General features: G+C 44.4%; 1 protein-coding gene across 1 annotated transcript; it reads left to right on the top strand.

Moving 5' to 3' along the window:
- The first annotated feature begins 10,429 nt into the window (after positions 1-10,429).
- SDE2 (SDE2 telomere maintenance homolog) lies at positions 10,430-24,441 on the top strand. Its single transcript, XM_049776522.1, has 7 exons — positions 10,430-10,587; positions 15,812-15,929; positions 17,332-17,443; positions 17,761-17,930; positions 19,346-19,460; positions 20,737-21,235; positions 24,022-24,441. Exons 1-7 carry the CDS (start codon positions 10,462-10,464, stop codon positions 24,238-24,240), a joined length of 1,359 nt encoding a protein of 452 aa, XP_049632479.1. The 5' UTR covers positions 10,430-10,461; the 3' UTR covers positions 24,241-24,441.
- The last annotated feature ends 1,770 nt before the right edge of the window (positions 24,442-26,211 follow it).

Below are 26,211 nucleotides of genomic sequence, written 5' to 3'. Positions count from 1 at the left end.
TCTGTGCTCAGAAATCACTTCTGCCAGGCATGGGGGACCACATGGGGTGCTGGCATCGAACCACCATTCGTCCTGGATCAGCTATGTGCAAGGCAAATGCCCTACTGCTGTGCTATCTTGTGACTTCTAGTTGATTATTTTAAATCCTGTATGAGGCACTTAAAACCCACTTCCAAGAAGACAAGTTTCTCCTCCCAAAGGACTCCTTTATTCTGAACCCTATATTATTTATTTCTGTTTTTGTTTTTTGGGCCAGTTGTGGTGCTCAGATCTTACTCCCAATTCTGCCCCAGGGATCACTCCTGGAAGAACTTAGTGGAACATATGGGATGCCAAGGGTTGAATCCAGGTTGGCTTCATACAAGACAAGCATCTTAACCCACTCTACTATCTTTCTAGCCCTCTACTCTCTTGATGGACAAATTTGACAAGTTTTGGGCTTTTGTTGTGGTGAGCAAGAGACAGGATAAAGATAAAGGACCGTGTCCTGTAGGTGTCAATAGCTGTTATAAAACTACAGGGCAGTGCTGGCCCAGAGACGAATTGACTAATGAAATGGCCCAGAATAAAGTTGAAATTTTGCTGTAAGAAAGATAGCATGTAAACTAATGGGGAAAATGAGATCAATCAATAAATGAAGCTGGATAAGATAATTATTCATGTAAAACAGGGCAAAACTCATTATCTTCCTTAGACTGTAAATAAAAATCAGCACCAAATAGAGTAAGACCTTAAATATCAAAAACAAAACATCAAAACATAAAACTCTATTTTAAATATACAAACACGAGGGGCTGGACCATTGGTGCAAGAGGTAGGGCGTTTGCCTTGCATGCACTAACCTAGGATGGACCTCGGTTCAACCCCCCGGCATCCCATATGGTCCCCTAAGCTAGGAGCAATTTATGAGCACATAGCCAGGAGTAACCCTGAGTGTCACCCAAAAACCAGAACAAACAAGCCAAAAAAAAATGAGTATTTTAGTCATTGGAATTAAAAGAATTAAAATTTATTTATTTATTTTGGTTTTTGGGTCACACTCGGCAGTGCTCAGGGGTTACTCCTGGCTCCGTGCTCAGAAATTACTCCTGGCAGGCTCAGGGGACCATATGGGACACCAGGATTCGAACCGATGACCTTCTGCATGAAAGGCAAACACCTTAGCTCCATGCTAACTCTCCGGCCCCTTTCTTTTTCTTTTTTTAAAAAATTTTTTTTTGTTTTTTATTTTGTGTCACGTTCTGCTGTGCTCAACGATTACTCCTGGCTTTGCGCTCAGGATTACTCCTAGCAGTGCTCAATGGAAGCATATGGGATGCCGGGAATTGAACAAGGGTCAACTGTGTGCGAGGTAAATGCCCTACCTGTGGCACTATCGCTCCACCCCAAGGCCAGTGTCTTTACCTGTGTCTGCTTTCTGTGAAGATCTAGAAACACCCGGCCCTTCACAGTGGGTCTTTCTGTTAACACAGCTAGCTCTGTTGTGAAGATGCATTTAGCACCCTCCAGACTCAGACAGTAGCAGAATGTCACTATGAGCTCATAATAGAGGCATTGACAGATTGATTGAACACAGAACTCAGATATGTACTGTGAGGGGTAAAGAAAAGGGGCCAGGCGGTGGCGCTGGAGGTAAGGTGCCTGCCTTGCCTGCGCTAGCCTAGGACGGACCGCGGTTCGATCCCCCGGCATCCCATATGGTCCCCCAAGAAGCCAGGTGCAACTTCTGAGCGCATAGCCAGGAGTAACCCCTGAGCGTCACAGGGTGTGGCCCAAAAACCAAAAAAAAAAAAAAAAAAAAAAAAAAAAAAAAGAAAAGAAAAGGATTCAGGGAAGATGGACACTGAGGATAGAGACACAGGAAGGGTGGTCCTGAATTTCCCCACTCAGGTCTCAACAATGGTCATGAAGGTTTTGAGCAGGATGAAGGCAGCTATGCCTCCCTTTGTGCTGTCTGGCTTCATCTTCCTGATCTTCCAGATTGGGACTTCTTGGGCAGGACCTGGAGTAGACAAGGAGCCAGCTATCCATTCTGCTTCCACAGTGCCTCTGGTTTATTTTCTTTCTTCTTCTTCTTCTTCTTCTTCTTCTTCTTCTTCTTCTTCTTCTTCTTCTTCTTCTTCTTCTTCTTCTTCTTCTTCTTCTTCTTCTTCTTCTTCTTCTTCCTTCTTCTTCTTCTTCTTCTTCTTCTTCTTCTTTTCTTCTTCTTCTTCTTCTTCTTCTTCTTCCTTCTTCTTCTTCTTCTTCCTTCTTCTTCTTCTTCCTTCTTCTTCTTCTTCTTCTTCTTCTTCCTTCTTCTTCTTCTTCTTCCTTCTTCTTCTTCTTCCTTCTTCTTCTTCTTCTTCTTCTTCTTCTTCTTCTTCTTCTTCTTCTTCTTCTTCTTCTTCTTCTTCTTCTTCTTCTTCGGCAGGACCTGGAGTAGACAAGGAGCCAGCTATCCATTCTGCTTCCACAGTGCCTCTGGTTTATTTTCTTTCTTCTTCTTCTTCTTCTTCTTCTTCTTCTTCTTCTTCTTCTTCTTCTTCTTCTTCTTCTTCTTCTTCTTCTTCTTCTTCTTCCTTCTTCTTCTTCTTCCTTCTTCTTCTTCTTCCTTCTTCTTCTTCTTCCTTCTTCTTCTTCTTCTTCTTCTTCTTCTTCTTCTTCTTCTTCTTCTTCTCCTTCTTCTTCTTCTTCTCCTTCTTCTTCTTCTTCTTCTTCTTTCATTTTTTTGTTTTTGTTTTTGTTTTTTTTTTTATTTTGGGTTACACCCAGCAGTGCTCAGGGGTTACTCCTGGCTCTATGCTCAGAAATTGATCCTGACAGGCTCAGGGAACCATATGGGATGCCGGGATTTGAACCACCGTCCTCCTGCATGAAAGGCAAATGCCTTACCTCCATGCTATCTCTCTGGCCCCTTTCTTTCTTCTTTCACTGTTTACTGCCTTCATGCCCCCATACTATTGCAGTGCCCTAAATAGAGGCACCCATAGCAAGTCTTTATGCTACAGAATCATGGCTCTCACACTTTAATCATGGCTCACACAGATTTAAGTCAGGCCCCTGTGTTGTGGAGTGCTATGAAATTGAACCTGGGTCAGGTGCATACAAGACAAGTGCCTTAACTACTGTACTATCTTTTCAGCCCCAATACTTTAAAAATAGAAATAAAGGGAGGCTGGCATTGTTTATGTATCTAATCTCACTCAAGCTTAATTTTCTGAAACATGGATATGATCATGTTCTCTTTCAAATCTTGCTTCAACGGATCTCTTTATATAGATTGAGGTCTGGATGACTCACTCTGGAGTTAAAAACGCCACTTAACTTCTCCAGCCACTATGTTCTTTGGCTTCCACCCTTTTCCCTTGTCCAGATGCTTGGGCAGTAGCTCAGACTTAAAATCCCAGAACCTTGTACTCTTCCAATCAGTGTCTTTTTATAAATTGTGTGTACGTGCGCAAGCACATTTTGTGTGTACATGAGCAAGCACATTTTGGTGTACATGTATATTTTCTAATCTACCTATCTAATATAAATCCATTCAAAACCTAAACTTTTTCTCAATTCAGAGAGATAATATAGAGATTATGGTGCCTATCGTGTATGTAGTCAATCTGGTTCCACCTCTGGTGAGCCAGGAGTAAACTCTGAGCACCATGGAGTTGGCCCCAAAATAAAACTAAACAAAAAATTATAGAAAAAATTTAAACTTTATTGATGGATTGATTTTGGGCCACACCCAATGGTGCTCAGGAGTTACTCCTGGATCTGCACTCAGAAATCACCCCTGGCAAACTGGGGACCATATGGGATGCCAGGAATTGAACCAGGTCCCTCACTTCCCTTTACCTACGAGATGTGCTTTGTATAAGATTTTTCTGATTAAAACTGATTTATAAGAATGTTTTTTGGGGGCTAGAGAAATAGCACAAGTAGGGCACTTGGCTTGTATTTGATTCCTGTCATCCCGTGTGATACCTCAATAAAAGTTTTTTTTGCGTACCCAGCAGTGCTAAGGTCTTACTCATGGCTCTGTACTCAGGCATCACTCCTGGCAGTGTTCTGGTGACCAGATAGGGTGCTGGGGATAGAACTTGGGCCAGCAGTTTTTTTTTTTTTGTTTTTTTTTTGGGTTTTTGGGCCACACCCGGTGACGCTCAGGGGTTACTCCTGGCTATATGCGCTCAGAAGTCGCTCCTGGCTTGGGGGACCATATGGGACGCCGGGGGATCGAACCGCGGTCCGTCTCCTAGGCTAGCGCAGGTAAGGCAGGCACCTTACCTCCAGCGCCACCGCCCGGCCCCGGGCCAGCAGTTTGTAATGTAAACTCTCTACCCACTGTACTGTCTCTGCAACCCCAAGAATAATTTTAAAATTTGTTCTGACTTTAGAGTATCCAGAGAGTCAATCCTTAATTTTATCATTTTGTTTATTTATTTTTATTTATTTATGTATTCAATTTATTTATTTTTGTTTTATTTATGTATTTATTTTTGGTTTTGGGGCCACACCCTCTGTACTGTCGCTTAGGCCCAATGCCTTAATTTTAAGTCTTGGTTTCTATCTAGAATAGATACCAGACTGCATAAAAAGTCTCTATCCAGTTCTCTCTCATTTCTCTTTAGTTGCACTTTTTCTTTCAGTTTTTGAGTAATGCTCAGCGTTTACTCTCAGCTCTGTGCTTAGGAATCACTCCTAGTAGGGCTTGGGGGTCTTTATAGGGTGCTGGGGATCAAGTCCATGTTGCTGTGCACAAATCAAGTATCCTACTATTTTTCCTATCCAACTCCAGCCATTTTCATTGAAAAGGCACAAATCTTTTTTTTTTTTTTTTTTTTTTGGTTTTGGTTTTAGTTTTTGGGTCACACCTGGCAGGCTCAGGGAACCATATGGGATGCTGGGATTCGAATCAGCTGTCCTGAATCAGCTTCATGCAAGGCAAATGCCCTACCGATGTGCTATCTCTGCTCCCTCCCTCACAAATAAGACACAAATCTTTCATTCAAAAAAGTCTGAGAATTTTAGTTTTTGCTTTGAATACACCTTGTGTGCAAAGATAAGATCTCAGAATCATAGTGCTCAAGCATTCTAAAGCATGTGCTTTCAGCAGGAAGATGAGTTTCCTGAGTTCACATAGCAAAACCACTAGGGAGTAAGAAATACCTGACTTCCTTTTTTTTTTCTTCTTGGTTTTTGGGCCACACCCCAAAGTGTTAGTCTTCTGAGCCATCCCTTTGGTCCCTTACCCTACTTTTTTGTTTTGTTTTTTGTTTTTGTTTTCAGGCCCCACCCAGCAATGCTCAAAGGTTACTTACTTCCTTCAACCTGTTATAGTCTCTTTGGCCCTGCACACCTTTTTCTCTGTGTGTTTGCGTGCGTGTGTGTCAGCCATATGTAAAGTAAACTTCCTACCTGTTGAACTATTGCTATGGCCCCTTCGGGCTGACTATAAGTTCCATGCTCAGGGATCATTCCTAGGAGGCTCAGGGAACCACGTATGACCTGGGTTAGCTGTGAGCAAGGCAAGAGACTTACCTGCTATAACATCTCTTCTGCCCCTTACAAGCTCTCTCTCTCTCTCTCTCTCTCTCTCTCTCTCTCTCTCTCTCTCTCTCTCTCTGTCTCTCTGTCTGTCTGTCTGTCTCTCTCTCCCCCCCCTCACCCCGCTTTCATTTTTCTGGAAAGCCCTACGTAAAATAAAAAAGGCATCAGAAAAATCTTTTCAAAAATTTAACTAGGCGGGGCCAGAGAGATAGCACAGCGGTAGGGTGTTTGCCTTGCATTCAGCTGACCCAGGAAGGACCCGATTCGATTCCTGGCATCCTATATGGTCCCCTAGCCTGCCGGGGGGATTTCTTAGTGCAGAGCCAGGAGTGGCCCCTCAGGACCACCAGGTGTGGCCCAAAGAATAATCAATCAATAAATAAAGCTCAAAGACCAATCACTATAAATACATAAAGTTTTAAAAAATGTTTGTTTGTTTGTTTGTTTTTGGGTCACACCCGGCAGCGCTCAGGGGTTACTCCGGCTCTATGCTCAGAAATCGCTCCTGGCAGGCTCAGGGGACCACATGGGATGCTGGAATTCAAACCATCGACCTTCTGCTTACAAGGCAAACACCCTACTTCCATGCCATCTCTCCAGCCCTAAAAAATATTTGATTAGGCATAATTCACGAATGACTATACAGTTTTATTGATGAATGAAAATTTAAATTTCAATGTTGTCAAATTTCCAGTGCTGAAATATTACATTTCTGGTAGATATTTCATGGCATGTGTCATGCCAATTTTGGCACAAAAAAAAAAAAAAAACAACAACAAAAAACACACACACACACAAAAAAAACACAAGGGCCTGAGTGCTTGATAGCATAGCAGTAGAGTGTTTGCTTTGCACACAGCCAACCCAGGACAGTCTTGGGTTCAATTCCTGGCATCCCATATGGTCCCCCAGCCTGCCAGAAGCGATTTCTGAGCACAGAGCCAAGATTAACCCCCGAGGGGCGCTAGGTATGGCCCGAAAACAAAGCAAAAAAATTCTCATTTTTTTGATTTTTTTTTTTTACCACACCTGGAGTTGCTCAGGGATTATTCCTGGCTCTCCATTCAGGAATTACTCCTAGCAGTTTCTGGGGGGCCACGTGGGATGCCAAAGATCAAATCCAGAGGTCGGCCACCTGCAAGGCAGGCACCCTATCCGCTGTAGACTCTCTCTCTGGTCCCCAAAACAAATAACAATCTTTTCATGTACCAACATTATTTGGTGGTGATGTAAGAATGACTAGAGCCAGAAAGGCTTTGGAAACTAATGCTATTGACAACATGCAAACAAGCTATTATAGGGCAATGAGAGGGAATCAAATTTATTGCTGAAGGTCTCTTAGAATAGAGTTCATTTTCTCTTGCTGATGCAACAAAGAGGGGAGTTCCATATTCAGTACAGACTATGGGCTCCAGCCTTTTGCTTCTGCTCTGCACCTCTATTCTAGTCTTCGCCCTCTCATGTTCCTTCTCAGCATCTGCAAGGAACACAAACCTCAGCTAGCTCTCTTCTCCACTTCACCCTTGACGTCCTGTTTTCTTACATCCAATAAAGGAAGAAGGGTGGAGTTTTGTCTTCTCTAGCAGCCAATCATTTGTAGTCGTTGCTTCAGGCTCCACCTTCTCACCCTACCCCCATCTCCATCCACCACCCAGTGTGGGTCATACAGTTCTTGCTAGAAGCTGTTTTTTCCATCCTAGGATCTGACCTCATTGTTCCTGGAGCTGGAGCCATCTCTAAGGTCACACATTGCCAATTTGGGGGTTTATAGCAGTTATATTTTTTTTGCGTCTGTGGCTTGGGAGGAGTCACATTGTACCATTGTCTTTTGTTACAAACACAGCAATAACAATCTGCTCCCTTCTGAGCACAGACGTGGCCAAAAATACAGAAGTACACTAGCATTTCACACATGGATATAGTCTGTGAATTCACCAGTTTACAAACCCTCGCTATCATTTATGGCAACTGCCAGAGTATACCGCTCTGCTTCCTGAGCTTGCAGACCAGAGTGACATTTTGGCTCACGAGAGCTGCAGTGCTGGGTTGCCTTATTGTCTGGAGCTGTCAGTTCCTGGAAAATCAATTATTCCACTTTGCCCTCACCCAGGATGCCTTACTGTGCCTTTCTTGTACTGGTTGTCCCACTCATAAAGCACATCAGAGGTAGTCAACCTTCTGGAGAAGGTGGGTTGGACCAGAATCAGTGTGATTTTCTGAAAATGACACCAAATATGGTCCTCTGAGAATGCACACTACACTGTTTTGATAGTAGGGGAAGTGGTTCCCACCCACTGGAGACTTAACTGTCATAACCCTCAGTGTTCCTTCCTGTCTTTTCTTTCCCTAACATAAAGGCAGGGAAGGTGGTGGCGATTATCTCTACTTGTTTATAACCACAAGCCAGACTAACCATAGGGCATCATCTACTAGACACCACTACATATGCAGAATCGCCCAGCTCATCAACTGCCTCTCCTGATTCGTTTTGGGACTGATGCTCTATGTTCATCACGAAGGTTTAACCACCGATAATATATTGTTCAGGAAACTAGAATATTTGAAAATGAATAGTCTCCTTTTTAAGGGGGGCACACTGGCAGTGCTCAGGGCTTATTCCTGGCAGTTTCATGGGCCCATATGGGATCATAGGGACCAAACCCAGGCCAGCTGTGTGCAAGACAAGCACCCCACAATACTATTGCTCTGGCCTATTTTAAATGTCAAATGCTTTTCAGTACTTGGGTATTGTTTGAAAGTAGAAATTTAATGTTAAAAATGATGAGAAATAGGGCTGGAGTGATAGTACGTGCAGTAGGTAGGGCATTTGCCTGCATGCAGCCATCCAGGTTTGATCTCCAGCATCCCTGGAACCTGCCAGGCATGATTTCTGAGCAGAGCCAGGAGTAACCCTGAGTACTGGTGGGTGTGGCCCAAACATACACATACTCCTGGCTTTACGCTCAGAAATCACTCCAGCAGGCTCGAGAAACCACATGGGATGCCGGGATTCTAACCGATGACCTTCTCCATGAAAGGCAAACGCCTTACCTCCATGTATCTCTCCAGCCCTGAGAAATAAGATGTTTTTATTCAGACTTCACCTCGCTTTTTGTTGGTTTTGTTTGGGGCCACACCCAGTGGTGCTTAGGGCTTATTCTTGGCTGTGTGGTCGAAGACCACAGGTGCTGAGAGACAATATGCAGTCCCTAGGATCAAACTAGTGTAATATCCCTATACTTTGGCCCCATATTTCAACTATTCATGTATAAAATGCATTTTCTTATTTTTTTTCAGTGCCTAGGATTAAACCCAGGGCCTCAGACAAGCCAGGCATGCACTCTGGCAGAACCACATTGCATGTAAACCCAAACTGTTCATTTCTGGTTACTTGTAGGAAGGGAAGATCCCAGACCTTGAAAAAAGCTATATTTGATGTCCAGAAAGTAGTCATGAGTCAAAGAAGCCAGGATTCAGAGCTCAGATGTTTTTCTTTTTCTTTCTTTTTTTTAATCAAGGACCAGAGAATGAAGAGCTACAGAGATTTACAGCAGGGTTCCAAGTATATAGAGTGGAGACACACCTATGGACACCCCCTTTGTATCATCATCATTCTCCTTAAAAATAAATCCAATGGAATCTTCATAAAGGCCCCCTTTCTCATTTTTCTCCTAGTGTTAAGTGAAATAAAGATGGCAGTTAAAACCTATTAGCTAGCCAGACCTTGAAACTCCATTTTTGTTCGAACCAAACAACAGCTCCAAGAAATTTTTGGAAGTGCTCCCTTCAGAAGTAGTTCATTGGCCAACCAGCTCAAGAGCAGAGAAGGCCATCTAGTGAGTTCATGCAACGTTGGTAGACACAGATTTCTCCTAACTGCTTCTCTTTTCACACGAGTGGCTTTTCAACGGTTCCGAGGGTAGGAATCCCACCAACTCGGCATTATGAGCTCTGAAGGGACTCCTTCAGATCCCCGGGGCCTTCCAATGACGCAATGCGCAGCACTGGGCGCGTTTCCATGGCGCGGAAGGCAAGGCAGGGGCCGGGCTGGTTCTTGGAGGCCAAGCGCTGCTAGATAAGCTATTCCTGCTGCCACGGCCTTTCTTTTGCTTAAGGGCCGTCTTGCTGGGGAATATTTAGGAAACAAGAGGTGGAAGTGGAGAGGAAAGGCAGAGAACAAGAGGGCGGAAATAAGAATAAAACTGAGCACGGTTGGCCGACGCCAGCGACAGGCTGTGGCAGTTAGTTTCTGCTGCCAAGGTCGAGAAAGCAGGATAAAACCGGGGAAAGCAGGATAAAACCGGGGAAAGCAGGATAAAACCGGGGAAAGCAGGATAAAACCGGGCAAAGCAGGATAAAACCGGTAACCAGCAGCTCGGGGAGGTTGTGTGAGGCCCTGAGCCCTCCAGAGGCCGCTTCCTTCCTTCGCCTCACGCTCCGAGGGGGAGCTCGGCAAGCCTGAGGAAGCAGCCCCCCTCCCCCACGCCCAGCCACTTCCGGGCCCGCAGCCTCTCCTCACGCCCCCTGGGAGCGCAGCCTTCCTCGGCTCCCCAAAAATAACTCCACAGAAAACACAGATGTCAGGACAGGGGCCAAAGCCCGCGCATGCGCGGAGCTGCGCTTGAACCACCGTCTCGCTCACTGGAGAGCAGCCTCAGCGCCAGCCTTTTATAGCGTTCCCTCGAGCCCCGCCTTAGCAACCGCTCTTAGCAACGCCCCGCCCAACTGCTCTTATCGCCCTCCAGCAGGCGCTTCCGGTTCCCCTCCTCCCGCCGGGGCAGCAACATCACGTGACAGACCCCAGGGGCGGGGAGGGGGCGGAGCGAATGCGAACGGGGGCCCGAAGGTGGGGCGGGGAAAGGTCGCTGACTGTGACGTCACCAAGACGCGCCGGGCGTTGCGGCGCTTCCGCGTTCCTGGGCAGACTCGTCCGGTGAGATGGCGGAGGAAGCGGCGCTGGTGTGGGTTCGAGGCCCCCCCGGCTTCGGCGTCAAGGCGCTGCCTTGTCCCCCGATTCCATCATGTTCTGTCCATAATTTTATCCAGCGGCTTTGCCGAGATCAGGTGAGAAGGAAGGAGGAAGGGCGGGCGGGATCGGGTGGGCTAGGTCTGTCCTGGGTATTGCTGTTGTTTTGGTTTGGTTTTGGGGGGGCTTGATGCTTTTCAGGAGCTTCACCTTCATGACGAGGCCTTCCCAATTGCTTTGGTTCCAAGGTAGTATTTATTGTTCGACAGAAGGACATCCAGGCGCTTAGTCCAGCCTTTTTGATCTGAATTAACCAACACTTGGGTTTTTCTGTGTCTTTTTTCCTTCATTCATCAAGGAGGCATTTAGATGAGATGATTTAAAGGGCTCATTTCCTTATACACTCATTCTTTGCTTATGTGATGTGTATTTTTTGTCCACAGATCCCAGAGTCCGTTAACTTCAAACCTAGAGAGGTGTGTGTGTGTGTGTCTAGAGTCCGTTAACTTCAAATCTAGAGGGTGTGTGTGTGTGTGTGTGTGTGTGTGTGTGTGTGTGTGAAGAGTCCGTTAACGTCAAACCTAGAGGTGTGTGTGTGTGTGTGTGTGTGTGTGTGTGTGTGTGTGTGTGATTCCCAAACCCAGATCAAAGAACGGTTGGGGATGGGAATGCATTTATTATTTTCTCTGCTTTGAGGCTGGTGGGTTCTCAGAGCATGTCATTTAGATGTTTTCTTTTTTTTTTTTTTTTCTTTTTGGTTTTTGGGCCACACCCAGCGGTGCTCAGGGGTTACTCCTGGCTGTCAGCTCAGAAATAGCTCCTGGCAGGCACGAGGGACCTTATGGGACACCAGGATTTGAACCAACCACCTTTGGTCCTGGATCGGCTGCTTGCAAGGCAAACGCCGCTGTGCTATCTCTCCGGGCCCGTGAGCACATTATTCTGAGTTGTCCTCACATGTTCTTGAGAATCTGTACAGTTGCGCAGGTGATATGCTTAAAAATCAAGCAAGCCAATTTTTATTTAATTCTTCGGATGACTGAACAGATTTACAACCTCATTATAATATCTCTGAAATAATGAACCTATTTTAAAAACGTAAAAATAATTTTGGTGGTTTCCCTAAATCTTTTGACATTTGATCTACTGTTTTTCTTTGTAATTTGTGCCTCATCTGTACTTTCCCCCTGCTGGCTCCTCTACTGTGAATTTTAAGTTGGACATGTGCCACGTAGCAATGTCAGTTCTAAACCAGTCTTTAATGTGAACTAATTGTATGAAGGAAGCAGTGTATTTGAGGACAACACTTTTCATTTTTTTCATCGTTTCTTACTACTCTGTGATCCAGTTTAAACACTGACAAAACTGTTTTTGACCATCTGGTAAAATATTTTCCCAAAGTAGTTGGATTTTTATGTCACTGAGAATATTGCTGGAATTTTACATGAATTTAATATTGATGAAAACTCTTAAAAGTGCTCTTATAAGTACTTTTTGTTTGTTTTTGGGTCACTTCCAGTTGTGCTCCAGCAGTGCTCAAGGTTTGGACCATATGAGGTACTGAGGATCAAATCCTGGTTAGCCATGTGCAAGACAAGTTGCCTATACACTGTGCTATATTTCTTTCAAAAATTAGTCACTTTGCTATTAGAAAGCTGCTTGCTTTCTAATGGGCAGAAAAAGTTCAGAGCAATGGTTTCTGAGCCCAACACCCCACATTTCTTCTAACATTGTAGTTACCAGGGAAATAGAATTCTGGTCTTGCTTCCCAGACTAGACCTAATTTTGCCCATTTTATGCACAGCCCATGTTTGGAACCTGTCAAAGCAGTGTTTCTATATTGCTTGAACTTTGATCTTGAACTAAATCCCACTGAGCTGGACCCCATGATTGCCCTGATGTGCACTTGGCCTGGTACATTGACCCAAGTCACTTGATTCCATTTTATTACAGGGTTAACTCTGATGGCCTTAGGCTAGGATTTGTGCCCAAAGAGCTTTACAATACCTGGTGTTTAGAAGTAATTTAATTGGTCCCCAATTTTTTGTTCTCCTACCCACTAGTGAATATTGATAAAATCCAATCCAACAATTTTGTTGGCTTGGTTACCTTAATTTTAGTACTTTTGTTTTTGTTTCTGAGTCACGCCCAGCAGTGCTCAGGGGTTACTTCTGGCTCTATGCTCAGAAATTGATCCTGGCAGGCTTGGGTTACCATATGGGATGCCGGGATTCAAACCACTGTCCTCCTGCATGCAAAGCAAACGCCCTATCTCCATGCTATCTGTCTGGCCCCCTTTAATACATACTTTTATGAAACCAAATATGGAAAAATAGTATTTCTGCCTTCATGTTGTCGTCTTTTTTTTTTTTTTTGGTTTTTGGTTTTTGGGTCACACCCAAAAATGTCGGGATTCGAACCACTGTCCTTCATGCAAGGTAAATGCTTTACCTCCATGCTATCTCTCCGGCCCCTCATGTTGTCTTCTTTTAGTTACTTAGAATTTTAGAAATACCATGCCTGCTACTATATAAAACATTTAAACAGAGTAGCTTTTAATTTATAGACATTAAACAATTACAATTATTACAAGAATTAGAATTATCTAATGGTTTTTACAGAGAATCTTATGTTAACCTTATCATCGTGTGTAGTTTGACTTCCCTTATACCTCTCTCCTGCTATCTGATTTTCCCTGGAAAATTGAGTTAACTTCGATGTAGCTCTCCACCTCTCTGTCCCAAATGTGGATAGTGTCTGTGGTATTGCCTAAGTTAGCCTCATTGTGAATTATCGACACCAGCCTTTGTGCTGCTTGGCTGTTCTACTGTATTTCCCTTATTCCAATGGGCTTGCATTGGGTTACAGGACTGTTGAGGGACTGGATGGAATCTGGGGGCGCCAGAACCTCAACTGATCTTCAGCATCTTTACTCGTGTTCCTGGAGTATGACCCAAATATTTTTTTCCATGTCTGATGGTGCTCAGGGTTGACTCCTGGGTCTGCATTCAGGGATCTCTCCTGGCAAGTGCTGGAGATCAAACTCAGGTCTGCAGCATGCAAAGCTGTACCTGCTGTACTCTCTCCAACTCCAAAGGAATTTTTTTTGTGGGGAGAGGGCCCCATACCCAGTGACGCTCAGGGGTTACTCCTGGCTTTGCGCTCAGAATTTGATTCTGGCAGGCTTGTGGGACCATTTGGAATGCCAGGGATTGAACTGAGGCTGTCCTGGGTTGGTAGCATGCAAGGCAAATGCCCTACCACTGTGCTATTTCTCTGGCCCCTAAGAAATCTTTTTATGGCTACTTTCGTGTAAAGGATTGGGAAACACTACCTTTACTTCTCAGTCTAGCACTTCCCAGGTTCTGCTTTCACAGATGCTCTTTTGAAATCACCAGTACCTCTTCCAGCCCTGGGATACTTCCATTTACTGTTTAGCCTTCCAGGCAGCTGGAGATAGTTTCCTTTTTTTTTTTTTTTTTTTTGGTTTTTGGGCCACACCCTGTGACGCTCAGGGGTTACTCCTGGCTATGCGCTCAGAAGTTGCTCCTGGCTTCTTGGGGGACCATATGGGACACCGGGGGATCGAACCGCGGTCCATCCTAGGCTAGTGCAGGCAAGGCAGGCACCTTACCTCCAGCGCCACCGCCCGGCCCTGGAGATAGTTTCCTTATCCTCATACCACTTATTGTCATATATTCTGCCTTCTGTTACTAGGGACGGAATTTTTTTTTTTTTCGGACCACACTCATTTGATGCTCAGGGGTTACTCCTGGCTAAGCGCTCAGAAATTGCCCCTGGCTTGGGGGGACCATATGGGATGCTGGGGGATCGAACCGTGGTCTGTCCTTGGCTAGTGCTTGCAAGGCAGACACCTTACCTCTAGCGCCACCTCGCCGGCCCTGGAACTTTTTTTTTTACCAAATAATTTATTTATTTATTTATTTATTTATTTTTGGGCCACACCTGGTAATGCTCAGGGGTTACTCCTGGCTAAGCGCTCAGAAATTGCTCCTGGCTTGGGGGACCATATGGGATGCCGGGGGATCGAACCGTGGTCCATCCAAGGCTAACGCAGGCAAGGCAGGCACCTTACCTCTAGTGCCACTGCCCGGCCCCACCAAATAATTTATAATGATAATTTTATACAGTATCCTGTTCCTTCTCATCTACAAAAGATTACATCCCAGCTCTCTCTTAACTGCATTTTCTAGTATTTTCCCTATACATTGAATTTTTCTTACTCTGTTTATTTATTTGTTTTGGGTTTTTGGGTCACACCCGGCAGCACTCAGGGGCTACTCTTGGCTCTATGCTCAGAAATCTCTCCTAACAGGCTCAGGGATGCCTAAAGGATGCCAAGATTTGAACCACCATTCTGCATGCAGGGCAAATGCACTACCTCCATGCTATCTCTCTGGCCCCTACTCTTTTAATTTTTCTTTCTTTCTTTTTTTTTTGGGGGGGGGGTGGTCACACCTGGCAGCGTTCAGGGGCTACTCCTGTCTCTACGCTCAGAAATCGCCCCCGGCAGGCTCGGGGACCATATGGGATTCAAACCACTGTCCTTCTGCATGCAAGGCAAACGCCTTACCGCTGTGCTATCTCTCCGGCACCCTCTTTTTATTTTTTTAAGAAATTTATTTGGTTTTGAGCCAGAGAGATAGCACAGCGGTAAGGTGTTTGCCTTGTGCATACAGCTGATTTGAACAGATGGTAATTCGAATCCCAGTATCCCATATGGTCCCCTGTGTTTACAAGGAGTGACTTCTGAGCACAGAGCTAGGAGTAACTCCTGAGTGCTACCAGGTATGACCCAAAAACCGAAAAAAGAAGAATGAAAGAAATTTATTTGGTTTGGGGGCCACACCCAGTGGTGGTCAGGGTCTCTTTCTAGTTCTGTCCTTGAAAAATTGAGTTAACTTCACTGTAGCTTTCCACCTCTCTGTCCCAAATGTGCTTGGGTACTAAATGTGGACCAGGGATTGAAAGGGGATTGAACTTGGGTCAGCTGCATGTAAAGCAAGCACCCTACCCACTTTACTATTTCATTGATTTCAAATGTACTGTCTTCTTTTATTTTATTTTGTTTTGGGGCCACTCCTGGTGATGTTCATAGGTTACTCCTGACTCAGGAATTATTCCTGGTGGTGCTTGGGGAACCATATGGGATGCTGAGGATTGTCCACTTGCAAGGCAAACATCCTATACACTATAATATCGTTCTGGCTCTTGCTGTCCTATGATAATCAAGTCTAATTCTGTAAGAGACTACAATTGTTTCTGAAGTGACATATAACCAAGACCCCACTTTGTCTTTAGGAAATTCCAGTGGAATGTTTCTTTGTGAAATGCAATGGTGTCCTTGTTAGTGCCGACACGAGAGTACAGCATGGAGCCGTGTATAGTTTGGAGCCCAGGCTTTGCGGCGGGAAAGGAGGTAGGACGTGAATGTGGACCGTTTATTGTAATTTTCTGTCATCTTTAGCCATGTGTGTAAACACATTTCTTGGTCTTGATGGTAGGCCTGTCATATTTTACCCTATGAAATTCTGTATCCACTTTCCTTGTTTTTACTATTTTTTTGAGAAAGAAGGTCTATGACATAGTTCCCACCTCCATCAGTCTCGCTCTTTCATAACCCAAGACACTCAGAACTTCAGAGATGATGAGTTGAGTTGTTTATTAGTGTATCCAGTTTGATAAATTTGGGGGGGTGGGTTTAGGCCACACTTGGTGATGCTCGAGTTACTCCTGACTGTGCACTCAGAAATTACTCCTGGCTTGGGGGACCATATGGGACTCCGGGGATCGAACCACAGTCCCTCCTGGGTCAGCCTCGTGCAAGGCAAATGCCCTACTGCCGCACTACTGCTCCGGCCCACCAGTTTGATAAATTGTTAAAACAATCACATCTGCTCTTATCAGGATTTAGCCTTATATTATAGTTCTATTTTGTTTTTTTGGGGGGGGCCATACCCAGCAATATTCAGGGTTTACTCTTGGCTGTGCTTGGGGGACCATATGAGAGGCTGGGGATTGAATTCTGTTTGGCTACATGTAAAGTAAGTGCTCTTCCCATTGTGCTATCCCTCTGGCCCAGTGTTATTGTAGGTTTAAGGGAGATCTGATGTCACCTTATGAAAATCGGGAAATATTGGTTGTGTTAATATTCAAGAAAAGGAAAACCAGGGGCCAGAGAGATAGCACAGCTATAGGGCGTTTGTCTTGTATGCAGCCAACCCGAGAGGAACCCAGTTCAATTCCTGGCATCCCATATGGTTCCCCAGCCTGCTAGGGGCGATTTCTGAGTGCAGAGCAAATGCCCTATCTCCATGCTATCACTCCAGCCCCTATTTATTTATTTTTGCTTTTTATTTTCTTCCAGTATATTATTTTTTTAAATATCTATTTAAGCACCATGATTATAAACATTTGTTTGTAGTTGGGTGTGGCCCAAAGACCAAAATAATGAATACATTTATTTATTTATTTATTTATTTAGGTTTTTGTTTATATTTTTGTTTTGGCTTTTGGGCCACATCTGGTAGCACTCAGGAATTATTCCTGGCTCTGCACTCAGAAATCGCTCCTGGCAGGCTTGGAGGACCATATGGGGTGTCAGGGATCCAACCTGGGTTGGCCAAGTACAACGCAAACCCTACCCACTATTTTATCTTTCTGGCCCTGGATAAAAGCACTTTAAGGTATCCTAGTGCTGTAGTTTGAGAACAAAATGGGCAAAATATTTGAGCATGAGCCATCTTAGTCAATACTTTCACTTTTGCTGCCTGTTTAGATTTGACTTTTCTATTCTTGTTTCCTCCAAATCAATTCCTTAGGTTTTGGATCTATGCTCCGAGCACTTGGTGCTCAGATTGAGAAAACAACAAATCGAGAGGCTTGCCGGGATCTCAGTGGAAGGAGACTGCGAGATGTCAATCATGAGAAAGCGTAAGATGCCCGCTTAGTTTTCTTTTTCAGAGGAGAGAAGAAACATTTTCCTCTCAGTCTTGGTTATGCCTGGGCCCTGCTTATTAGAAATGTAGAGAATAGGGGCCGGAATGATAGCACAGCTGGTAGGGCATTTGCCTTGCATGCGGCTGACTTGATTTCATTTTCTCTAAAATGGAAGCATTACCTTTGGGTTCTAAAGATGTCTTTTCCCTACTGCTGTAGTAGGCCAGGTCCGTGTTTCTGTGGGAGGTCCCAGTGAGTAAGAGTGTGTGGGTTTGTTCACTCAGGTTCTCCTCTTTCTCGCCCTTCCCCAGCATGGCCGAGTGGGTCAAGCAGCAGGCTGAGCGGGAGGCTGAGAAAGAGCAGAAGCGCCTGGAGCGCCTGCAGCGGAAGCTTGTAGAACCCCGACACTGCTTTACCAGTCCTGACTACCAGCAGCAGTGCCATGAGATGGCTGAGCGCCTGGAGGATTCGGTCCTCAAAGGTGAGGCTAAGCTTCCAGTGCAGAGTCAGTAGTCACCCTGGAAGGCAATTGCTTCAAACTTCCCATACTATACACAGAGAGATGTTCTTTTTTTTTTTTTTTGGTTTTTGGGCCACACCCGTTTGATGCTCAGGGTTACTCCTGGCTATGTGCTCAGAAATCACCCCTGATTTGTGGGACCATATGGGACACCGGGGGATCGAACCGTGGTCTGTCCTATGCTAGCGCTTGCAAGGCAGACACCTTACCTCTAGCGCCACCTTCCCGGCCTCAGAGAGATGTTCTTACATCTGAGAATCCAACTAGAGCTATGATGTTCTTACATCTGAGAATCCGACTAGAGCTATGATGTTCTTAAATCTGAGAATCCGACTAGAGCTATGGACTACTCCCTTTGTAATGAACATATATATATATATATATATATTCTGAGCTCCATGCTCAGAAATCACTCCTGGCAGGCTCGGGGGACCATATGGGATGCCGGGATTCGAACCAATGACCTTCTACATGAAAGGCAAAAGCCTTACCTCCATGCTATCTCTCTGGCCCCTGTAATTAACTTATTATATCACATTGCCTGCCCCACTCCCCAAATCCAACTCATAGATAGTGTTTGATGGACTTGATCTGTGGATGCCATGGCTTGTGAACTCCCTGTACAAACACTTTTGTGTATCTTGGCAGTGTTAAGCCTCAAGTATTGTTTACTAAAAAATTATTTTTATAAGGATTTCTTACATAAAGAGAAATAAACTCAATATCCAGAGTATTATGCTGGGATTTTTATGGTACAGTCAAAGAAGGCATCTTCTTCATCGAATAGGGGAACATATAAGAGGAGAAAGAGAAATGTATGCAAACATTGAGCACAGGGGGTCAGCTGGACATGAACATCCAGGCACAAAGTTATAATTTCTTAAGATGGGGGGCCAAAGTGATAGTACGGTGGTAGGGCATTTGCCTTGCATATGGCCGACCTGAGGGGGACCCAGGTTCGATCCCCGGCATCCCATATGGTCCCCCGAAACTGCCAGGAGCGATTTCTGAGTGCAGAGCCAGGAGTAACCCTTGAGCGCCATGGTGTGGCCCAAAAACTTAAAAAAAATTCTTAAGATGGGCTGGAGCGATATATTGTGGAAGCTGGGTGTTTGCTGACCTGAGTTTAATCCCTAGCACTGCATCCTATATGGTCCTCCAACCACCTCCAGGAGTAATTCGTGAGTGCAGAACCAGAAGTAACCCCTGAGCATTGCCAGATGTGACTCTTGATTCCTCCCTGCTCCTCCCCCCAAAGAAATTTAAATTGAGAACTCCTAGAGTTTGGTTTTTTGGTTTTGGTTTTGCAACTCATTTTATTTATAAATTGACTTAGTACTGATAAGAGAAACTCAGTTGTTAAAATTTCTGGTTAGGTATGCAGGCTTCATCCAGCAAGATGGTGTCAGCAGAGCTCAGTGAAAACCGGAAGCGTCCTAACAAATCCCAGACAAACAGAGACAACAGTTCTGGGAAGAAGAAATGCTTCTGGTAAGTATGTTTTCTTTTCATTCCAAATGACATTTATCTAGCATGCTAGCATTTCCTTTTTTATTTTCTTCTCTCTTGGCATAGATAAACTTTGAACTAAATTTTCATTGTTTCAGCTTTAGCTATTAGTATTTCTCCCATTGTATACCCCACTGTTGATTTCTGCTGAGTGCTCTGAATAGAATTGAAAGCATTTTTACCCCTTACATTGAAAGACAAGATGAAATACATTTTTATTACTGTTTGGTGTTAACTTTTATTTTCTTAATTTTTGGGTCACACCTGGAAGCGCTCAGGGGTTACTCCTGGCTCTATGCTCAGAAATAGCTCCTGGCAGGTTCAAGGGACCATATGAGATGCCTGAATTTGAATCACTGTCCTTCATGCAGGCAAACGCCCTATCTCCATGCTATCTCTCCAGCCCCATGGTGTTAACTTTTAACAAAACTGTGGAGGTTACAGTCTTCCATCCTCTGACCATCCATCCTTTCCAGGTTCTGGTTACTCTGGTTTCTCTCAAGCCTCACTAATATCTTTGGTCACTCTTCTGGACATCTGACCTGATGGTGAAAATCCCTCCTGCCCTTTTCTTGTCCATCTTCTCATAATTCTCCCATCTTCCCCACTTGTTCCTCTAGTTCTCAGCTTAGTTCTCTTGGACCACACTCTAGAAAATGTTTCAGTGGATCTTGCTACTTGTGGGCTTTTCTATGGATAATAGATATTAATAACCAGAGATCGTGACTACTGGTGCATGTAGTCCAGAATATTGTGTGTTCTTTCTGCCAGAAGAATGAACTACTCCAGAGTAAGGTGGTATTTCTATGTGTGATTTTTGTGGTTTTAAACAGGGACTGCTTGACAGATTTGCATGTCATGTCTGGGGGGCCCAGGATACTCTTCTCTGTATTGTTCCAAGTATGTGTTGTATACAGTAGAGTATGTGCTGTGGCTTTTTCTGGTTTCTTTTTTATAGGGGTTTTGGGTCCCACCTGACAATGCCCAGGGGTGATTCCTGACCCTGCGCTCAGATATCTCCCCTGGCAGGCTCAGGGGACCATACGGGATGCCGGGATTTGAACCATCTTCAGTCTTGGGTTGGCTGCCTGCAAGGCAAACGCCTACCGCTGTGCTATCTCTCTGGCTCTTTTTCTGGTTTCTTGGGGGGTATAACTTATATAGATTAAAAACTGACTTGGTTCTTGACATTTTTAATTTGATTATTTTTTAGTAGCATCTATAAGTGGTATTCATTTTCTCCTGTGGTTTCTAATAGGTTGGGTATGGAGGGACTGGAGACTGCAGAGGGGTCCAGTTCTGAGAGCTCCGATGAGGACAGTGAAGAAACAGCCAGCACTTCAGGCATGCAATTTCAGCTCCCACCGGATGGCGGAGCTGCTGTGGAACAGGCAGCTGAATTGCCCTGTGGTTCTCAGAGGACACCAGTATTGACAGCAGACGCTTGCTCACCAGAAAAGCTGCAAAGCCTGATTACTGCCTCGGGAAATGGTCTTTCAGAGGACTTAGATGTTGAACCAGGAGAAGTGTCTGCTGAGAAGTGCACGGAGAAGATGATTGGAGAAACAGCAAAGGACCTGGCAGAAAAGAAGGACGGGAATCAGAAACCCTTGGCCAAGGAAACTGTGGCAGCCCCAAATCCAGAGAAAGAGACAAGAGAAGTGACTGATGAGGAGCGAGCCACCTGGGGAACTCACAGAGAAGTTGGGGAGAATGTTTCTGCTGCCAGGCCAAAGGAGAGCCAGTCAGGAAACACAGTAAGACTTTCCTTTTCTGGACATGATTTAGAGTCAAATCAGTTTTAATTTTTGCAAGATACGAGAAAAAGTTTTTCCTTCTCTGCTGCTGAGTGGAAGGACTTGTTGAATAATCAGAAGTAAATGGTAGTGAAGCTTACGTTGTTTCCCCCTCCCTATCCTTAGAATTTTTATTTGGTTGGTTATTTTGGGGTCACACCCGGCGGTGCTCAGTGCTTACTACTGGCAGGTTGGGGGACCACATAGGATCGACTCTGGTTACTTGCTAGACAAGTACCCTATTTGCCCTAGTTGCTCCAGCCACAGTTTGTTTGTTTTTGGTTGGGGTCACATCCAGAGTAATGAGGGCTTACTCCTGGTTCTGTTCTTGGGGGTCCTGGTAGGGCTTGGGGGATCAAACTGAGGTTGGCTGCAAACAAGGAAGTGTTCTACCTGTTTACTATCTTTCCAGCCCTTGGATTTTATTTTATTTTATTTTATTTTTTTTGGGTCACACCCAGCAGCGCTCAGGGGTTACTTCTGGCTCCATGCTCAGAAATCACTCCTGGCAGGCTCGGGGGACCATATGGGATGCCAGGATTCAAACCACCGTCCGACCTTCTGAATGCAAGGCAAATGCCTGGCCTCCATGCTATCTTTCCGGCCCCGGATTTTATTTTATTTTATTTTTTTGGGCTTTTGGGCCACACCCTGTTACACTCAGGGGTTACTCCTGGCTATGCACTCAGAAATCGCTCCTGACTTGGGGGACCATATGGGACGTTGGGGATCGAACACAGATCCATCCTGGGTCAGCAGAGTGCAATACAAATTGCCCTACCACTGCGCTATCCTCCAGCCCCAGTTTTTATTTTTTTCCCAGTTTTTTTTTTTACTTGAGTTTTCTTCCTTTTCAGTTTATATTAAGATCATGATTACTGTTCTGTTTTTTTTTGTTTTTTTTTTTTTTTTTTTGGTTTTTTGGGCCACACCCAGTAACGCTCAGGGGTTACTCCTGGCTATGCGCTCAGAAGTTGCTCCTGGCTTGGGGGACCATATGGGACACCGGGGGATCGAACCTCGGTCTGTCCAAGGCTAGCGCTGGCAAGGCAGGCACCTTACCTTTAGCGCCACCGCCCAGCCCCTGATTACTGTTCTGTTAATAATAAAATTTCAGGCATACATTGTCCAACTCTATCCACCATCAGTGTCAAGAGTCCTTCCACCAATATCTCAGGGTCTTCCCAACTCCATTCACTTGGCAGATTCCTTTTGTCCGATTCTCAAGGTCTGCTACCATTGTTTAATAGTTATTTTCTTACTATTATATTTCTTTATAGTTCACATATGAAATACATCATCCTATCCCCCTGACTGATTTCACTTAGCATAACACCCTCTAGTTTCATCCACATAGTAGAAAATTGTAAAATTTCATCCTTTCTTATAACTGAGTAGTAATTTTACTCTGTGCATATACCACACTTTCTTAATCCATTCATCTCTTGGGCACTTGGGTTGTTTCCACTTCTTGACTGTTGTGAATAACTCTGTAGTAAATGTAGGCCTGCAAATTTAACTCTGTTTTTTATGTTGTAAGGACATTTGGTGGTGACCTGAGTTCCAAATATCATCAAATCTAAGGTGTATTTTTTTTTTCATTGTAATAGCTCCGCTTTGGGAGATATATCACATTATCACTTAATTGGTGTTTATTCTTTTTTAATAATATAGACAATAAGACATGTTACAGTGTTCTTATAACTAAATCTCTATAATTACTCAGTTTTCATTTCTTAAGATACTGTTTGAGCATAGTTGCCAGCTTGATGAAAAGATCTTCACTCATGAGGAGAAGCTCCTTTTATCATTAAATTCCACATTCTACTTTTTAAAATTGTCTTTCTGGGGGCCAGAGAGATACACAGCAGTTAGGGTGCTTGCCTTGCACATGGCCCACCCAGATTCAATCCTTGGCATCTTGTGTGGTCTCCTGAGCACCACCAGGAGTGATATCTGAGCACTATTTGGGTGTTGGCCACCCCCCCCCCAAAAAAAAAAAGCCAAAGCCAAACAAAAGAAAAACAATCTTTTTTTTTTTTTTTTTTTAGTTTTTGGGCCACACCCGGCAGTGCTCAGGGTTTACTCCTGGCTGTCTGCTCAGAAATAGCTCCTGGCAGGCACGGGGGACCATATGGGACACCGAGATTCGAACCTTTGGTCCTGGATCGGCTGCTTGCAAGGCAAACACCACTGTGCTATCTCTCCGGGCCCAACAATCTTTTTTTTTTTTTTTTTTTTAAGTCTACTTGGTCAAAAGAACAGTTAAGGGGTTAGCTGAATATATTTTTCTATTTGAATTTTTCTGAAAAAAATTGGGGAAAAAAGGATAGTAGTCTCAGTGGCAGAGTATGAGGCCTTGGTTGATGCATGCACCTTCCCCCATGCTTATTGAATGCATTGAAAATGCATTTATGAACATTTAGATGATTATTTAAATTCAGAAAAAATGGTATGAAAATTCCTTGAAAACTAAAATGTATAGTTGACGGTTAAAGTCTTTGTTCAAGGGGCCAGAGCGATAGTAAAGTGGTAAGGTATTTGTCTTGCACACAGACAACACAGGATAGACCCTACTTCGAATCCCAGCATCCCTATGGTCCCTGAGCCTGTCAGGAGCAACTTCTGAGCACAGTCAGGAGTAAACCCTGAGCCACTGGGTGTGACCCAAAACAAACAAACAAACAAAAAAGTCTTTTTTCAAGGGAGGAGATGGTTTTAAATAATATCTTTTTCTCTCTGTTTAGGATGTTGGTGAAACCATTGATTTACTGTCATTCAGCTCCGCAGCAGAAATGGAATTGCTAGGTTTGGAGAAACTCAAGTGTGCGCTGCTGGCCCGAGGGCTAAAATGTGGGGGCACTCTGCAGGAACGAGCGGCCAGACTCTTCTCTGTCAGAGGACTGTCCAGGGACCAGATAGACCCTGCTTTGTTTGCGAAGCCTGTGAAAGGGAAGAGGAAGTGAAACCTACCAGAGCAGATTTCCTGTTTCAGAGCCTGCACATGAAACCTGCATTAAGTTGCATTTCTGGCTATGGTGACATGAAAGCTGACTTTTTAATAAACCAATTCAAACTTCTTTTTTATGATTACATTTATAGAGTTTGTAGGTGAAACCATTTTCATTGTGGGGTGGCTTGGCTTTTATACGTGCCATTTAATAAATAAGTTATTGAGATTTTTGGTTCCAAGAAATTTGTTCATTTGACTCAAGTTTGTTAGATTGGTGGACACTTAGTACATCCTTAGGTCCCTGCATAGAACTACAGGCCTGGACCAAACTCCAAAAGAAAATAATGGTTGTTGATACAGTATCCCTGGTCTTTGGTTCTGGTTAATCACTGACATTTTCAGGAAGGGGGTGGAGGTGGGGCAGATTCCCATCTGCATGAACTGTAGCAGCCAAATGTCACTCCCTCTATCCTTCGACAGAAACAACTCTATGTCTTAACCTATTTTTTTTTTGGGGGGGGCGCGGGTTGGACCATACCTGGTGGTGCTCAGCAGTTACTCCTGGCTCCACACTCAGAAATCACTCCTGGCAGGCCTAGGAATCATATGGGATGCCGGGAATTGAACCCAGGTCTTTCCTGGGTTGGCCAGCACGCAAACATCCTACTGCTGCACTATTTCTCCGGCCCCCCCTTATCCAACTTCTAAGCCATCAAGTTTGTTTCAGATTTATAAATCTTGGACCATGTGTCTGCGTATGGAAATCTGAGGAAAGTTATGTAGAAATCTACCAACTTCACTGGGCTTAAACATAGAAAGGCAAAAAAACCAACCAAACAAACAACCATAAAAAGGCTTCATTAGGGGCCGGCGTGGTGCTAGAGATAAGGTGTCTGGCTTGCCAGCGCTAGCCTAGGATGGACCGCAGTTCAATCCCCCGGCGTCCCATATGGTCCTCCAAGCCAGGAGCGACTTCTGAGCGCATAGCCAGGAGTAACCCCTGAGTGTCACCAGGTGTGGCCCCCCCCAAAAAAAAAATTATGGGGCCGGCGAGGTGGTGCTAGATGTAAGGTACCTTGCAAGCGCTAGCCAAGGAAGGACCGTGGTTAGATCCCCCGGCATCCCATATGGTCCCCCCAAGCCAGGGACAATTTCTGAGCGCTTAGCCAGCATCAAATGGGTGTGGCCCGAAAAACCAAAAAAAAAAAAAAAAAAAAGCTTCATTAGCACCAATTATAGCCCAGTAAATCCTTAAACACTGACTTTAGTCTTTAGTAACATGGGGAGATAAAAAAATGACCCTTGGGGCCGGGTGGTGGCGCTAAAGGTAAGGTGCCTGCCTTGCCTGCGCTAGCCTTGGACGGACCGCAGTTCGATCCCCCAGTGTCCCATATGGTCCCCCAAGCCAGGAGCAACTTCTGAGCGCATAGCCAGGAGTAACCCCTGAGCGTTACTGGGTGTGGCCCAATTTAAAAAAAAAAAAATGACCCTTGTTGATCATTCCATTTTCCTTTGTGTTGTAACAAGCAATATGAAGTAAATTTGTGTCTGCAAAGAGGCAGGCTGTGGTGGGTGAAAGATTGGGGACACTGGTGGAAGGAAGGTTACTGGTGGTGGGATTGGTGTTTGAACATTAAATGTCTGAGACAACTATTATGAACAATGTGGTAAATCGTGTTATGATAAAACTTAGAAAAAAATTTAAAAATTTAAATAGACAAGTTAAAAAATAACAATGACTCTCAGGCCATCTGAGCACTGTTGGGGATTGGAGAAGTATTAAAGTACATTGCTAAGTGTATTTACAAATTAGGGTTGGTGAGACCAGAGCAATAGTAATAGAGGGTAAAAATAGTAAAGTGCCTTTCATGTGGGTTTAATTTCTGTTATCCCATATGATTCCCGAATACTGCCAGGAGTACTGAGTGCAGAGACAGGAACAATCTCTGAGTATAGCGTGCTTAAAAAAGGGGGAAAAATAGTT

Source organism: Suncus etruscus, chromosome 7, assembly GCF_024139225.1.
Source record: "Suncus etruscus isolate mSunEtr1 chromosome 7, mSunEtr1.pri.cur, whole genome shotgun sequence".
Taxonomy (NCBI): Eukaryota; Metazoa; Chordata; class Mammalia; order Eulipotyphla; family Soricidae; genus Suncus; species Suncus etruscus.
Note: the sequence above shows the minus strand (reverse complement) of the source record. Positions and strands in the feature narration are given on the sequence as shown.

Coding starts and splice junctions, on each gene's coding strand:
- SDE2 (XM_049776522.1), top strand. CDS start 10,462: ATGGCGGAGGAAGCGGCGCTGGTGTGGGTTCGAGGCCCCCCCGGCTTC. Junction 17,444..17,760: donor GATGTCAATCATGAGAAAGC/GTAAGATGCCCG, acceptor GCCCTTCCCCAG/CATGGCCGAGTGGGTCAAGC. Junction 21,236..24,021: donor AGAGCCAGTCAGGAAACACA/GTAAGACTTTCC, acceptor CTCTCTGTTTAG/GATGTTGGTGAAACCATTGA.